Here is a 16340-nt window from a genome sequence, read left to right on the forward strand (position 1 = left end):
GTTTGAATGCTTTCTGTTAAGGTGGGTTGTGCTAGGCCTTCCCATTTCCAGAGCTATTCAAGTTCTTAGTGCTTTTCTGTTGCTTATCTCTTAAAGCTGCTTAGCCTCCTAAAAGTCACACAAAGCTCCTTTAGAACTCAGTGTAATGTGCTGTGTTCTGCTTTGCTGTCAGAGGTGCTGCTGTCATTTCAACATGAGGGTAAGTGCCAGAACATTTTGATCAGAGGTTTTTTTGTATGTTCTTTCACAGGGACAGTGATTGCTGCAGCCATATTCTAAATTTATCCTGAAATTCTAGTAATACATTTGAACTGCCTGTCTTCCCAGAATGGTACTTGGTGAGACTTGACATATCCAGAAAAGGTTTTCAAATCTGTTCCTTTGTGGGTGTTGCCAATAGTTCATGACAGAGGGCTAAAATACCATGTATCGTGTCAAAAGCCACAGGTTTAGTTGAGTTTTATCCATGATTGTTCCTTCTATAAATTTTGTAGAAGATATTCTTATTTGCTTCCTTCTTACATTTCAGAGAAAATGAAAACAAGTTGCAGAGATGGGAGGGATGCATATATTTTGTGTGGCAAGAACTTGTCTTAATTGTGACAACTTCAAGCTGTAATCTTGCAAAATTGTCTTAAATTAATTGCTGCCATTGTAGTTGGCTGTAGTGCATTGATAACTTCAAGAAGGCCCATAGTTTTTACTTCAAGAAAGGACAATGAATGAATTGATTTTGCTTTTGTTTTGTTTGTTTTTTTTTTGTTTTCCTTTATGTAGCAGTGCACATACTGTAGTCCTCTACAGTAGCTGATGATACACCTGGGTACTGCTCTTGTTTCAGCAATCATTTTAGGCCTTTTGGATTTTTGTCTGAGTAGGAAGCTTTGCAGTTGTTCCTTATTGTGGCTTAAAACAGGAAAACCATGTGCAAACACTTTTCCAGGAAACTTGGTTTGCTGTCCCTGTAGAACTGATGATAAACCAAATGTGAGAAGATGCAACAGCAACAGTTAAAATTCTGTGTAGGATAGATAGAAGTTAGGGAAGGTACATTTGAGAGATTGTGAACGAGCAAAACAAGAGGCATGATCATGACATAGTAAAATTGGTTCCATCTTGTAGTGAAACAGGGAAATGAGTTGTGGGACAATACAGGCCCTCTGTAGTATAATCATCTCCCTAAGAACTTTAGCCTTGCAATGTTGCCATCTAATAATCTCAAGGAAGATTGTAAGTAAGGTGGCAAAGCCTCATTGCACCCATGGTCAGTGCAGCTGAGAGGCTGTTTTTGCTGTTGGTTCTCTCGGTCTTGGTTGAACACATTGGCAAGAACTTTCCACGTGTCTCAATGCAACCAAATGTTCTTTATGAGATCCTGAATCTCAGGTGCTCTATTACTTCAAGTTCTGTGTGCAGTATTCTCATATTTTTGGCCATATCTGGTCACCTGATGTCTTCTCAAGAAAATGCATTAAAATAGCCAGCAAACAAACCATCAGTAAATTTCAGTGTTTGCAATTTGCTGGTGAGCTGCTGTCCAGGTTTGATAGTTCAGTCTGATGGGGCTTACAAATAGTTAATTTTTGGTAAGAACTCGATTTCTGGAAGCACAGTGTGGAAAGAACACTTTCTGCTGTAGTCACCACTTCATAGTATCTGAGCACTGGGTGGCTCAGGTCTTCCACTGTCACTTGCAGGTAAAGGACACATTCCAAATTGATAGGAAGAACTAAGTGTTGTAGTGCTGTGGGCAAGCAGAAGTCGAAAACTTCTGTTTTAAATTGAAACTAGTTATTTGAAATACTCAGTCCTAATTCAGAAACTATTAAAAACCTATTATTTGAAATATAGTAGTCACAATAATGAACTGCTCAGGAAGGTTTAAAGATCCAGCCTACTCCCCTCTTCATATTATTTGATGAGATATAGTCGGCTTATGTATGCAAATTCAAGGTATTTTGATCAAATATCTTTGTGTGACACATGGATATGTGCATTGAGATTTTACTGTGACCTCTCCAGACCAACTAGTGTAGAAGGTGGTTTAAATCTGGGTGAGATGGGTGATGTGGGTAAAGTAATAAGCAGTTTTCTTGTGAATTGATTTTTCATATAGTACTCTCTTACTAGAAATCAGCAGTTATTTTTCCTTTTTAGAGCATGTTGTTGATGTGTGCTGATATGTTGGAAAGTACTGAACACAAAATCAAAGGTTGTGTAGCAGAGCACCTTTTATCTTGGATTGATTCCTTGCATCAGCTAATGGAAAGATAGATTTGCTGACCTCCCTAATTGAGGTGACTAATAATACATTTTTGCAGAAGAGTTCCTAATCTATTAAGAAATGAGTCATCTTTCATATAGATGCTATTAATTTGAAAATATTAGACTTTCATACATATGAAAATGTTAAAATTCTCTTTTCCGTAAGTGCCATAATAATTTATAATTACTTTCATGGGATGAGAGGTTCACAGAAGCTGAATTTGGCACTTTAGCACCTATTTCAGAGATGCAATTTAGAAGTAATCTGTACTGTGGGTGAAATTTGGTATGTTGTATACACTTGCAAAATGGGATAAGATTGAACTCTGTAAGTTTTGTCATGTCTAGCCTGAATATAGATCAGTTTGATGTTTGGGTATTGGCTTTTTATTTTTTATTAACAGAAACCTTGTGCACAAGGATCCATTTTATCAACACAATTTGTGACAAAAGAAACTTATGCTTGCCAGACAGGGGAAGCAGAATCTGAAAAGAGTTATCTTACTGCAGTGTATGAAACTGCAAATATGCAAGGGCTCTTGTTTCTTTGGCAGCATAAGAATACTTAAAAACCATGTTTGATTTATTTACAAATATGAGCCTTGGTTTTTTAATGTAATGCTAACCCAATTTGGACAGCCTGGTGGGAAATAGAGGTTAAAGTCAGTATGTAAATTGTTGATTCAGATGAGAAATTCCAAACATTTGCCCTAATCCCAAAATGCCTATTCTCAAGAAAGATGAGGGGCACTTAAAAAGAATCCAGTTTCTTAGTTCCAGGATCATAGCATGCTGACATTCAAAGAGTGTGAAATGCAGATTCTTGGAAGATTTGCATGAGAAGCTTTTGAAGCACAGTAAACTACTGATGTAGAAGTACCTGCCTTTGGAAATGTAAACACAGAGTAGCTGGAACTTACTGATATGACTTCAAAAATAATTTGCCTTTGAGTCCCATTGCCTACTAGATCACTTCTGGTGTCTGACAGAGAGCCCAAATTCCCTTAGGAAGTCAGAGAACTCTCAGAATTATATTCATAGCTAAAAAACTGATAAATGTGTGGTTTTTAGCATTTTAACAGGTTTACCTATGCCTAATCAGAATTTTTATTCTTACCACATAGGTATGTGCACAAACCGCTTTAGAATATTTAGAATGTGCACAACATTCTTTTTAGAATAAGTCTTGTTTTTACAGTGCATGAGATATTCTATAGAAACTGCCCACATCCATACTTTGACCATAGAAAGAGCCTACCTTAATTCTTGGTAAGCTGCTTCATGTTTACCATGGATAAAATCTTGCATGTGGACATTTAGCACTGAGAGCTGTGTACTGCACTTAGTTTTACCTTGCAGCCTTTTAATGTATGTGCCTGTACACTGTGTATGAGCTGGTTGCATTGCAGGCTGTTTCTGATCTGCTTCCTTTAGGACTTTAAATTCATTCCTGTTGGCTTGTTTGGGGTTTGTTGAGATTTTTTTGTACAAAGAGGAGCAAATGAATTAGCCTGCTGCAGACTGCCCCCTTAAATGGGTCATTTTGTGTGAATCTAGTTCAGCTAACAAATGTATTACTGACAACTTAAACTCTATAGCACTTTTTTACCATCTTGCCTTTCTGGCTGTGTGAGAGATAATGCAATGTGGGGTTGTGTTTAAAATACAGGTCCCTTTCTTTGAGTCTCACAAATTAAATCCTCTTAAAATCATAGCAGTATTTTGTATCTATGCTTAACAGTATAAAAATCACCCACTCAATTCCATTTAAATCAGGATTTTGAAGCCCCTGATCCATCTTACAGGGAATATGTAGCATTTCTGGAATCAGCAAGTTCTGTTTCTTCACAACCCTGCTGGACACCTGACATTAGCCCTTTTCCCAATGTCTTTGCGTGGGTTGCAGCTGAATGTCAGCAGGGACTCCCTCAGACAGCCAAGCCTTTGCTTTGCAGGGCATTCAGCAGAATCCATTTCGCAGAAATGCTGCCAAAACTTTTAACTCTTTGAGCATGGGAGGGAGTGATTTCACACAGTGACCAAATCCTGTTCTCTGCCATTTTGCATGTGGTCCCTTTTGAGCTGAGTGTGGTTCATCCTCTTACAAATATTTTAAATGCTTTTGTTGTAACAAATATGAGAGTTACTGTTATAATACGAAAGTTTGTGCATGTGGATTTACTGGCAAGAAAAACACCGTTTTTGCATTTATGTTCTCTTTTTCTGGTGATATACATTTGATGAATAGACATTACAGAATTGTCCTTCTGAAATAAAATACATCATAATTATTGTATCTTTCCTTTCTAGAGAAATTGCATTGCACTCATGGTGAACTAAAAACAAAAGTAAGGCAGTATTTATACGTACTACAAGTACGTTTCAGACCTGAAACGCCTTTTGTCTTTCTTTGCCAGCTGTAAAAATAATTGGCTTAAGTATAGAGTAGCTGTAAACTGTCATCTTCCAAAACTTAGTTTTTGTTTGATTAACGAATTACATTTATCTATTTTTTTAAACCCTTGTGGTTTTTTATTCCTGGGTTGGATCCTGAAAAATAAGTGCAGAACTCTGTGATATAGAATAAAAAAAGGAAACGTGTTGCTGTGGTTTAACCTCAGCCATCAATTAACTACCACACAGACACTCGCTCTTTCCCTGGTGGGTAAAAGTGGGACAACTTGTGGGTTGAGATAAAGACGGTTTATTAGGAATTCATTCCCTAGTTCCCTCCATCAGGTAGGTGTCCAGCCGCCATTTCCAGGAAAGCAGGGCTCCATCCTGAAGTGATGGTGACTTGGGCTGTCAGATGCCATAAATCCAGTATCCCATACTCTCCCTTCCCCCAGATTGTATTGCTGAGTACGACATCGCCTGGTCTGGGGTATCCCTTGGGTTGGTTGGGATCAGCTGTCCTGGCTTTAATCCCTCCCAAATCCTTGCGCACCCCCAGCCCACTCAGTGGCAGGGTGGGGTGAGAGGCAGGAAAGGCCTTGACTCTGTGCAAGCCCTGCTCAGCAATAACCAAAATATCTCTGAGTAATCAGCACTGTTTTTAGCACAAATCCAAAACACAGCCCCATACCAGCTACTAGCAAGAGAAGTAACTCTACCTCAGCCAAAAGCAGCACACCTGTCCTGTGTCCAAGCATGTAGTGTTTTCCACATGAAGCACAGCCTGATGGCTGAGCAGATTGGCAGAAAACTGCCAGATACATGTGCATCATAAAGCTCATTCAGTACAGGATGTACTGAATGTACTGGCTTTGTGGGTTAACAGTAGAAGTGACCAAGAAGTTTTCATTATCCTATGTTGCAGTAATACTTTCATAAGAAGCTTTTATTAAATCTGCTGATGTCAGCAAAACTGAATTTTTTTTTTCCTGTGGAGTGGAATTTATGATTAAGAATTTGGTAAGAGTGAGATGAGATTACCCTAAGCAGGAAATAGACTTAACATTAGTTAGAATGTGAAGGTTGCTAAGGAGTCTCTTGGCTAATTTGAACAAAGCCCCTGACACTCTTCCTTTTATGACGCAGACACGTGAGGAATGCAAGGTTGAATTTTAAAAGTCAGTCAATATTCAGATATTTGTGCAAAGCAGAAACTCTCACAGTCCTTTCTGTAAGAATAACTTGTTAGAGATCCACCTAAGAACATCCGTATTGCTTCCTGACTGGAGCCTCCTTTGAGTCATATGAAGATGAGTAAGAGCTTGAACCTCTCTTCCAGGTGGAAGCTTTCACGCCACTAAATATTCTAGTAGGACCTGTCTTTTTCCCTGTCCTTATCACTACCCTACATTCTGCTGCTCACAGTTGAGTCTTCAGTGTTCTCCCAGTGTCAGAGAAATTTTTAAGTGGTCTGAGTTTTGCAGAATGTAACAATACTTCCCCACCTAATTGTGACACATTTTTGTGACACTGTCACATAATTGCATGTTATGTTTTTCCCTTGTTTCAGGGAAAGAGTACGTTCTGTTTCTTTTTGCTGATTTTTTCAGGCTTCTCTTGAACATACTGTATTTTTTCTTGCTGTTCAAAAATGAAAGTAATTTTCTTGGTTTAACCTACTTAGAATTTAAATAGAGGAGTTTAAGGGGAACTTAACTATGGAAGTGTTTGTTGGCTAGGTGCCTTGCTTGCATTGCAGAACCCAGAGGTCTAATTTAGGCATTTAGACTTCTTGAATAAATTATGGGATAAGTTGTATGTCTGATTACAGCAGTTACACAAACAGAATCTGCAGTATGAATAATCTAAATCAGGCATCCAAACCCAAATGAACAAATGCATATTGGAATATTAAACACTGTAGCTTGGTAGGTCAAGCTCTGTCTTGTAGAGATGAGTTTGGAAATCCTTTCTTTAAAAAGCATATCACAATTTAATGCTCTCTTTCAAAATCATGGTAGTAGCAGTGGCTGCCTCCTTTTGATCTAAAATGCAGGGTTAGAATACAAGTCTTGACTGTAGAATATCAATTAAATTTCTTTTCCTGACTGAGAAAGTTAAAATGCACATCCCCCACTTCCTTTGGAATGGTGAGATGATAAACATTTAAGTTAGTTGGATGTAGTTCTATTCAGGTCTTTCTGTTCTTATGTGTTCTACCAATTTGAATAAGAAGCTGTGCTCTCTTTAATACTTTCTGTCATGTCTACTGAATCTTTAAATATTTTATGCAAAAAGGAAAAGCTCCAGCAGGGAGAGATTAAAAGAGCTGCCTGCAGCTCTCAGCAGTACAGCTGTAGGTGCGTTGCATTACCCTGAGACTGCAACAGCAGGACAGTTTTGGGAACCAATACCAGGCACTTCTCCATCATGGCTTGTACTCCTACTGTAGGCTGGACACTAACCAGTCTGCCAAGGTGTGGGAAATGCCAGTTTGAGTCCTGGTAGCTGGAGGCAAAGATTGAATAGTATTCTGCTACTTAGAGATGTGAATTTTGGGCTGCTGGATAAAAGTCAGACTCTGTCTCTATGCAGAACTTGGCTGGTAAGTTGACCTGTGTAAGTAATACAGGCAGAGGAACTCCTGGTGTAAGAGGTTGTGTTTACACCATGTCCTTTTAGGACATGATTTGAGCTGATCCTGAAGGTGCTTAGCTCTGTCAAGAGAAAAATTTGTTGGACAAAACCATAACTAGAGAATATCTTTGTGATTTTTACGTGTAGTTATGATTTGTAGTGAGGCTTAAAGACTAGTTTTCATTACTTGAAAAAAAAACAGGGAATCCTCAAGATTTGAGATATGAGCAATAAATTTCAGGCAAATACAGATTCACAAGAATTGCTTTGACTTTAATTACATTGCCTGCATGAAACTGTTTCACAAAAGCATGATTATTACTTACTTGGTAGAGTATGTCATATTGAAGCTCAGTGGTATTAAAAGTTAATATTAAAATTGTTTTTGCATGTTTATTTCTAGGTAAGACTATTTCAACAGTATTTTTCAATTTTCTTGAGATCTCTACTCCGGTGTTAGAAATTAAGTATCAGTGGCTAGTGTTGCACAAACTTGGAAAATATTTTGCCTTTCTAGGATAGTTGCTGATTTAAAACTGAAGTCTGAAAAATGGATGAGATGCTAGTAAAGCTTGCCTGCTCCTTCAGGGGGAAAATGATGTTTTCTTTGACATTACATAGAAGACAATAAATTTTAACTGAAAATGTAGTTTAGTTATGATGCCAGCTAGTAAAGAATATCGTTCTATTATTCTGAGAATCATACACAATTTTTGGATAGTAGAGAAAATAACCCATTTTGCATGTTGGAAAAGAGTGGGTGTCAGAACCCACTCTTAGCATAGAATAATTTTGTATGGCATGTTTTTCACTTACCTTTCACATAATCAAGTTTGTTCTCAACTGAGCAGCAGTTCAGAGAACAGTAGGAGTTATTCCTAAGCTCAGCTCTAACTTTTCCACTAACTCCACCTCTTCATTTTTCCTGGGAAACTGAATTACAGGCAGTTGCTGACCAATGGTCAGGTATTCCAAACTCCCTTGTCTTTATTTCAGTGATATGGATATTAGTAAATCCTGATAGTCACTGCTATTAATTTTATTTTTCCACATCATGTATTTGAACCATAGAATAGATTTTGGTTCAGTGAGCCAAAAGTTCCATGGAGGCATTTCCATGTTTAGGGGAAATAATTTCTGTGGGTCTGAGACATAATTTTTGTCTATGTAACCTGAAGTGACATTTTACAGCAGATCAGATGGTAAAAATGTAAGAATTTGGTTTGGTGATTTAGGCCATTGATGTTTATAAATAATCCAAGTTTGATTCCAAGACAACATTGAGTAGAGGAAATAATTTCATTTAATCGATGGTGTGGTTGTTCAGAAGAAGCTCTTCTTGCCTGGGAGAAAGGAAATGCTGAAGTGGCAGTGTGTGGAGAGCCAGGTGGACGTATGTGGGAATTTGTTTGTTATCTGGAGGAACAACACACAGCTGGGCTGTGAATAAGTAGGGCTTCTCAAATAGAAATGGAATTAACTAATGTGTGGAATTTTAAAGTTATATCTGGTGGGGTAGCTGTTTAATTTTAACGAAATTTGAGGACATTAACTCACTACTGCTGTTGTAGTCATACTGACTATTGATGGGGTATAGGTACAGATGAGGCAAACGTTTTAATGAGTGCGTCAGGTTTTTTCTTACAGCTTAACTAAATTACATTCATTGAACAGATGTAGTAGTTTTGATTGCCTGCCTATAGTGCCTCAGTTTCAAGGTTTGGACATGGTTTTGGCATTCTCACTTTGTCATTTCTCCAAACCACAGTCAATAACTGAACGTTGAGATCTTTAATTAAAAAGAAAGTAATTTCTGAAAACATTTTGGAAATCCATGTTAATTCCCTTCAGATATTTTTTCATCTCTTAATTGAAAATAAATCTGAGCATCCACCAGTATATAAATATAATGTACCTTTTAGAACAGAGTAATTATTTGTTCTCTCACCTAATATATCTGTGCTGTGTTGTCACACAGATTCTATAACCTGAAATGTAGTTGTAGATTAACCAAATTACTAACTGCCAGGTATTGTGGTTATTGAAGTAGAAGAAAAGGTGATTACAGCATCTTAAACCAACCACAGAGCTTTGCATTTAAGCTGATTTTAGTTTATGCTGATGCTGTAAAGGATGTTTCCATTTTCTTCTCTGCCAGCTCTTTGGCAGCATCTGCCACCCCTGCTTTGCACAGAATCAGGACTGATGTAGCCACACTGACAACTCAGTTTGAGATCTGGCTGCTAAGACGTTTTGTTCGGTTTTTGCTGGGGCTGATTTTCAGCCATCAGGTAAAGTTTAGATCCTGTTATCAGTGCCAACCACCTAAGGAAGGACAAACAGCAAGACTGTTCCCTTTAGTGGCAGTGTGGCCTTAGGTGAGCTGACAGTGTAACAGCAATTTTGGTTGTGAAAAGCTGCTCTTAGGCCATAGCACAAATAGGGGGGAAGCACTTGGTCTAAAATACTGACTTCTGCAAAGAAAATGGGTTTGGAATGCCTTTTATGCACCATTCTGTACAACCAAACTAACCCTTTGTGTTTCTAAAGCAGATAAAAGGTAATTAACTCTGCTATAAATACGATCTGCTGTCTTTTCATACAATCACAGTGTGCTTGAGGTTGGTGGGAGATCAGCTGGTCCAACCCCTCTGCTCAAGCAAGGCCACTTAGAGCCTGCTGCCCAGGGCCATGCCCAGACAGCTTTTTAACATCTTCAAGGCACTTTACATAAGAATTTTGATAAGCATATTCTTGGAGTAATGCTTAAACCCAAATCTTCATAGTTTCTCTTTTTACAAATACTTGAGTAAAATTAAGTACTTGGATTTATAGAAAGCATTGATTTTGCACCATCTTTGCATTTTAGACCTCACTAGTGTGTCTCTGCATTAAGCTTGATCATGGAATATAACTTTTTCTAGTATTTTAGCCTAGTGAATACCTGGAATAGCTGTATTGCAGACACTGTTTTTTGTAATATAAATGTAGACCCCAGGGATCGGTGCATCCGACTTATTCACACTCAGACTAAAGTGTAAGCATGTCTGCCTGACTTAAGGGAGAAGAGATGTATCATTCAGTGTGCATCTCATTTGTAGTAATCAAATCTTTGTGCAGTGTCTATACTTGTCTGTTATGGCTTGATACTTCCGTCTTGCAGAGAAGAAAAAACTTATTTATAAAATTTTAAACAAAGACATTTTTGTAGGCAAACTGCTTCTTCTGTATTGTCCCATTATATTAACCCACTGTATTTAGTCATTGAGACAGGATTTATTGTCTTGCACAACAAATTACTGCTGATAATTTGACTTCATATTCCTGTTTGTGAGATGGTACCTTCTCTTCTGTGCTAAAATCCTCATGCATTAAATTTTATGATGTGACGCTTTTCCCTGTGCAGCATTTATCCAGTTTTCTATAGTTGTGTTTCTTCATTACAAGCTGAAGTTTCTTCTCCAAATCAAATGGGAAATCTGCTAGGTGTAGAGTTACTGCTGAAGACTTGGGAGCCTTCACAGGTGATTATGTTTTGTGGGTGATATGTAAATTCTAATAGCATTGTGCCCCTCTGCTTTGCCAAGATAGTAATTCTATAGTAGTTCTGGGTCTTCTTCTAAATAACTGTTCTATAGGGGAAGTGAACATTTGGAAGGGTACTAACACAGGTTGCTGAAAGCTGCTGGCATTTTCCTGTTTGAAACAGTCACTCTCTCAAGTTGTTGCAAGTGGAAGAGTCACTCAAGCAAGAGTCTTCTAAATGTTAAGCAACCTCTACCAGGCATAGAAGGAAGAACTTGACCTTTCTGTAGAATAGCCCAGTTCCACCTCAATTCTGCTTTAAGAAAACATTGTTGGTCTGTTGGCACGGTGGTTTCCTCTTGGTTGGTGGTTCAGGAGGTCTGATGTGGCTCATACTGTTGTCTGTATTTCTCCAGTGGGGGGAATCCTCTGATTTGATTTACTTGTTCTTTCAGCATATGCAGATGACTATCCAGGCTCTCCAAGATGAGCTGCGGATCCAGCGGGACCTGAACCAATTGTTCCAGCAGGACAGCAGCAGCAGGACCAGTGAGCCCTTCGTGGCAGAGCTGACAGAGGAGAACTTCCAGCGGCTGCACGCGGAGCACGAGCGCCAGGCCAAGGAGCTGTTCCTGCTACGGAAAACCTTGGAGGAGATGGAGCTGCGCATTGAGACACAGAAACAGACCTTAAATGCACGTGATGAGTCCATCAAAAAGCTGCTGGAGATGCTGCAGAGTAAAGGTCTGTCAGCAAAAGCCACTGAGGAAGACCATGAGCGGACACGACGGTTGGCTGAGGCAGAGATGCACGTGCACCATTTGGAAAGCCTTCTTGAACAGAAGGAAAAAGAAAACAACATGCTGAGAGAGGTGAGTGACCAAACATATCTCCAATCTTAAACTGCCCTCTGTCTCCTATCCATTTCACAGTTGTAAGGAAAGAATCTTCCATCCTCTCTATAAGCTGCATTTTACATTAGATTCAATAGAATTTGCCCATATTTTAAAACTTCTTTATGGCTTCTTTGTATGTACCTTTTGGGGTTTTTGGTGTGGGCCCTGCTTTGCCTGTAGTCTCTGTTGGAAACTGGAGATGCATTGTCCCAATGCCTGTAAAATGAATTATGAATCCTTCTGTTCTATTGTAGTTAGAGAGAAAGTAGCTACCTGTATTTAGGTGAGAGCAGAGAGAGAAATCTTTGCAAGAGTAATGGATGATTGCTCAACAGTTTCCATGGTAACAGTCATCTTGCTGTGAAGGGTATTTGATAAAACTGTTAGCTGCCCTGGATGCACAGCCAAAAAAGAGATTTCTTAAAGGGACACTGCTGCACACATAGTAATGCCTTCTCACCATCCTCCTTAAAACAGAAGACTATTGTTATGTCTGTATTGTACCATAAAAGAGTACAGTGGCAGACATTCTACACTATTAATAATTTTAAACTAATTATAATAATATATAGTTTATATAGAATACAAATATTTTAGTAAAATGAAAGAAACTAAATGAAAGAAAATGAGTTATTGTGTAGCCAGTGTCGTTACATTTTTTGATATTATTAAATGCATTATCCTCTTGTCAATCAGCCTCCTAAAGTAATAGAATATTAACTTCTAAAAGGCTGGTAATTCAACATGGATTGTGTAGATGCACAGATAAATATGTGTATACATGGATTCACTAGTGCTAAGATTCTGTATAAAGATTATTTTGCATCTGTCGACTGAAGGCATGAATAGATAGCTATCCATGTGTATGAATCTAATGACCTGTTCCGCACATTGGTATCTATCTCATGGTTCAGCATTTTTTGGAAAGCTCTATTGGTATAAAAGAATTAAGGTCCCTCTCTAAGAAGTCAAGAAAGCAAGGCCTGGAAGAGTTTTTTGAGATGAGTGTATGCAGCACATAAATACTTCTTAATACCTCTTATTCATATGTTTCCAGGGCCTGACCCGTAGTGCCTGTGGTCTTGCAAGCATTTATATAAGAAAGCTGGAGCCCATTGCATTTCTGAGCCAGATTTAGGCCAGATTTATTTTTTTAGAGCAGTAATCTCTTGAGTGTCTGGAGTGAAGATAATATGATTCCAGAGTTTCTGCACTACAGTTTTTCCTTTATTTAGCAACCAATGATAATTCTGTTCCAATTCTTGTAACTATTTCAGGAAGAGACTCAAATGGCTTCCATTTGTTTCTGCTCTAAGTCCAGCAACATAAATGAAAAGCTGGCAGGAGCTGTGTAATTTTTGAGTAATGCGGTTGCGTTTGTTCCTGCTGCGGATGAGTGGATGTTGTGAGATAGATAAGAATTCTTGTTTCATTCATGCATATTTGGAAATCATCAGTCATTTAAATACTAGTTTTTATGGTAAAAGACTTCCTAGAGGAGGTAGAGATGACCTACTGACTTGAAAGTGCAAATGCGATTTATCAAATGCTTTAAAATTAATTACTCCTTGCTGCTTACCCGGCCCTGATTCACTGAGAAGCATGAGCTGAGCATAATGTAATTTGTAGCTCAAACCATGGATATTATGTGGGATCCAGCTGTGAAGCTGAGCATCCTTGTAGCCTCAAAAATGCGGTGCCATATTTTCTCTTTATGGAACTGGGTGACAACGGGAATGGTTTTGTTTTTACCTGTGTGTTAACCTTGAGCTCTGAGCAAGGCTGAGCTAAGTGACCTCAGACTTATCTGCAGCAAACTCAAGTCTCAGGCCTGGGGCTCTGGCAAGCTGGAGAAAATCAGAGGAACTTGCAGCTGACTGCATCTGACTGCCTGAGCACCCAGATGCTCTGCAGGATGTGTTTCACAGCTGCTGTCCATATTTCACACTTGGAAGTTGTCTCTCCTAGGTGTGTCACCTGTTAGGTGTGTCACCTGTTAGGTGTGTCACCTGTTAGGTGTGTCGCCATCACCCTCCTCAGCTGACCTTCTGTTATGTTCATCTGTATTTCCATAGTTGTAGGTTATTTTAGCCCTTTGCTGCCCCAGATACTAATGATGGAATTTTTGAGCTGCTTTGAAGAAATGATGGTTCTATATGTAGCATTCCCAGTATCTGGAAAGGCATGCTAAACTCTTCTTTAAATACTGCTGTTAAAGGAAGCATTAGTATCTCAAAGGGATTCTTAAGAGTGTGGAAGGTCAGTTTATATTTCATGTCCTAACACAGTAAAAAATTTTAATAGCAGTCTTGACCATCTTAGCAAAATAAGTTCTGAGATGTACACTAGTGCTGTTTCTGACTCTGCAACGGTGTTAGATTTCTGATAGGATATTTGCTGGAAATAATATTAAAGATCTACATCTTGAAGCAGAAGGGTGTCCCTCAGTTTTCTGACTTCGAAACCTACATGTAATTCAAAGTGTGATGTTGACACTCAAGGTCATCAGAAAATTTTTCAGGCAGGCAGTGCAGCTACAGTGGCCAGCAGTATGACCTTGAAAATTAAAACGTTGAGAATTGATTTCTTCAGCTTTTGCTATTGCTGTTACTGTACTAAAGATTGCATTATTTTTCTAAGGAAAATAAATTCTAAGAGAGGTCAGAGTTGTGGTTATGATATGATTATAACTGTGTGCCGCTCACCATTTTATGCTGTTATATCCATTCCAAATTATCCCTTTTTCTAGGCTGAAAAATCTAGTGATGCTTAATTGTTCCTCATATAAAAGACATCACGTATTTTTGTTCATCTCCCAGAGCACTGCCTCAGTCTCCCAAATCCATATTATAAAATGGATTCTCCAACAGCTCCTGAGAGGTATCTCCATAAGCAATTTGACTCTCTTGGGCTTTTCCCAATTGCCCTGACTTCTGAGGATCTCAAGAAATTATTCATCTAAGTCCATGGGAAAGTTACTGTATCAGGCATAGGATGTATTCAGCAAATGACAGAGAGGACAATATCTCATTAACACAAATAGTTAAATGTCTCATTAAACATTAGAATGCCCTGACTGCAGCAGATAACAGTGTGGCTGCATCACATTCCTCTACCCTGGAAAAGAAGCTTAAGCTTTATAGTTTATTAAAAGATGGCTGCTATTTTGAATACCCTTCTTCAGTCTTTGTAACAATTACTGTTGTTGGTATTCTAGACTTAACTTTCAAAAGAAAAATTATTTTCATACCAGGAAGAAATATTTGATGAAATCCAGCAGCTGGACTACAGCTTCCAGAATAGCTCCCAAATTGCATTAATTGCTGCCTCTATGCTTCAGACTTGCCTGTTGCAGAATTTTCAGTGGTGGTCCATAGCTGCAAAAATAACAAAGCTTGCTTGGTTTTTTTGACATCCTCCCTGTGCCCTGCTCCCCAAAGTGCTAGATGCACTGATTAGAAATGGATTTTTCTCAGTTACACAGATTAATAACCCAAATATCAGTGCAGCTTAGGGCAGAATATGCTGTGACTGTATCATTACCTGGTGTTCCAAACACTTGGAGTACTATGGGCAGACTAAGATTTGTAAGGACAGTCCAACAAGGACTGCATATGGATGGCTGACCACAACCATTTATTTGGTAACAGAAAGAAGGCTGTTTATCCTGAGGTTTTTTTCTTCAGAAGACAGTTCTGGAGTCAAGGCTTGCATGTTACAGTAGTGTGGAATGAGGGAAGAACTGACAGGAGCTTTATACTTTGTGTCCAGAAACCATTTGGTAGTAAATTAAGTTTTGACTTTAATTTTTTTTTTTTTTTTTAAGTAATTGGGCCCATTCAAACAAGATAGATTTTTATTCCATCTGAGTACAAAACTGAATGAAGGAGTGAGGGATATAGCGCTCAACAAATAAAGGAGGTTTTGTATGTAGAACAGACACTGAAATGGGTGGTTCTTGAGGGCACTCATCCACAATGAGCTTAAGGAAAGAAGCTGTGGCAGAAAAAGCTATTATTTCTTTTGTTAAGTGTTTGTTGAAATGGCAACCCCACAAAATGCTGTTTGTGAACTGCATCACACTTCCTTAGGATGGCCTTATTGCGAGGACTGACCTTTCTTTGTGGCTGTTTGGAGTCAAACTGCGCATTCTATCCTAGGAATTGGCACTAAATGTCTGGGAGCCCTCCTTTCTCTGTCCCCCCGTGGGGCAGAGGTCTGGCAGAGCAGCAGGTGGGCACACCAGGCTATCACACAGGTGTATTTAGCCTTAGATTAGCAAAACTTGGTCCTGTGGTGGCCAGAGAGCAGCAGCAAGGAGCTCAGAGCAGGGAATGGAGGGATGTGGCATCAAAATGCCCCATCAGAGCCCTGCTGAGCTGTGCCCAGTGGAGGGAGCTTGGTTCCCTTGTCTGACTGGATTTTAATGAGCTGTGACAAGTTTTGCAAACAAATTATTTTTCCGTGGGTGTGTTAAAATTCTTACTCTTTTCTGCTCCAGGCTCAGAGGAGGATTGAGAAATTTTAATTGGAGCAATTAGAGGTAACTCAAAGAAAACTTTTGTCCCATGCCAAGATTTTGCCACATAAATAAGAAGCTTCAAGAGAGAAGTTTTGTTTTGC

The 16340-nt window shown here is 38.8% G+C and overlaps 1 protein-coding gene across 8 annotated transcripts in view; it reads left to right on the plus strand.

Moving 5' to 3' along the window:
* ERC1 (ELKS/RAB6-interacting/CAST family member 1) overlaps positions 1–16340 on the plus strand; it is a 275266-nt gene that overhangs the window by 47901 nt on the left and 211025 nt on the right. For all 8 annotated transcript variants that reach the window (XM_077783291.1, XM_077783292.1, XM_077783293.1 and 5 more), the window contains exon 3: positions 11277–11693. In XM_077783291.1, coding sequence (XP_077639417.1) covers positions 11277–11693 — 417 coding nt within the window. The remainder of the gene's footprint in view (positions 1–11276; positions 11694–16340) is intronic.

Source organism: Lonchura striata, chromosome 5, assembly GCF_046129695.1.
Source record: "Lonchura striata isolate bLonStr1 chromosome 5, bLonStr1.mat, whole genome shotgun sequence".
In the NCBI taxonomy this organism is placed as follows: domain Eukaryota; kingdom Metazoa; phylum Chordata; class Aves; order Passeriformes; family Estrildidae; genus Lonchura; species Lonchura striata.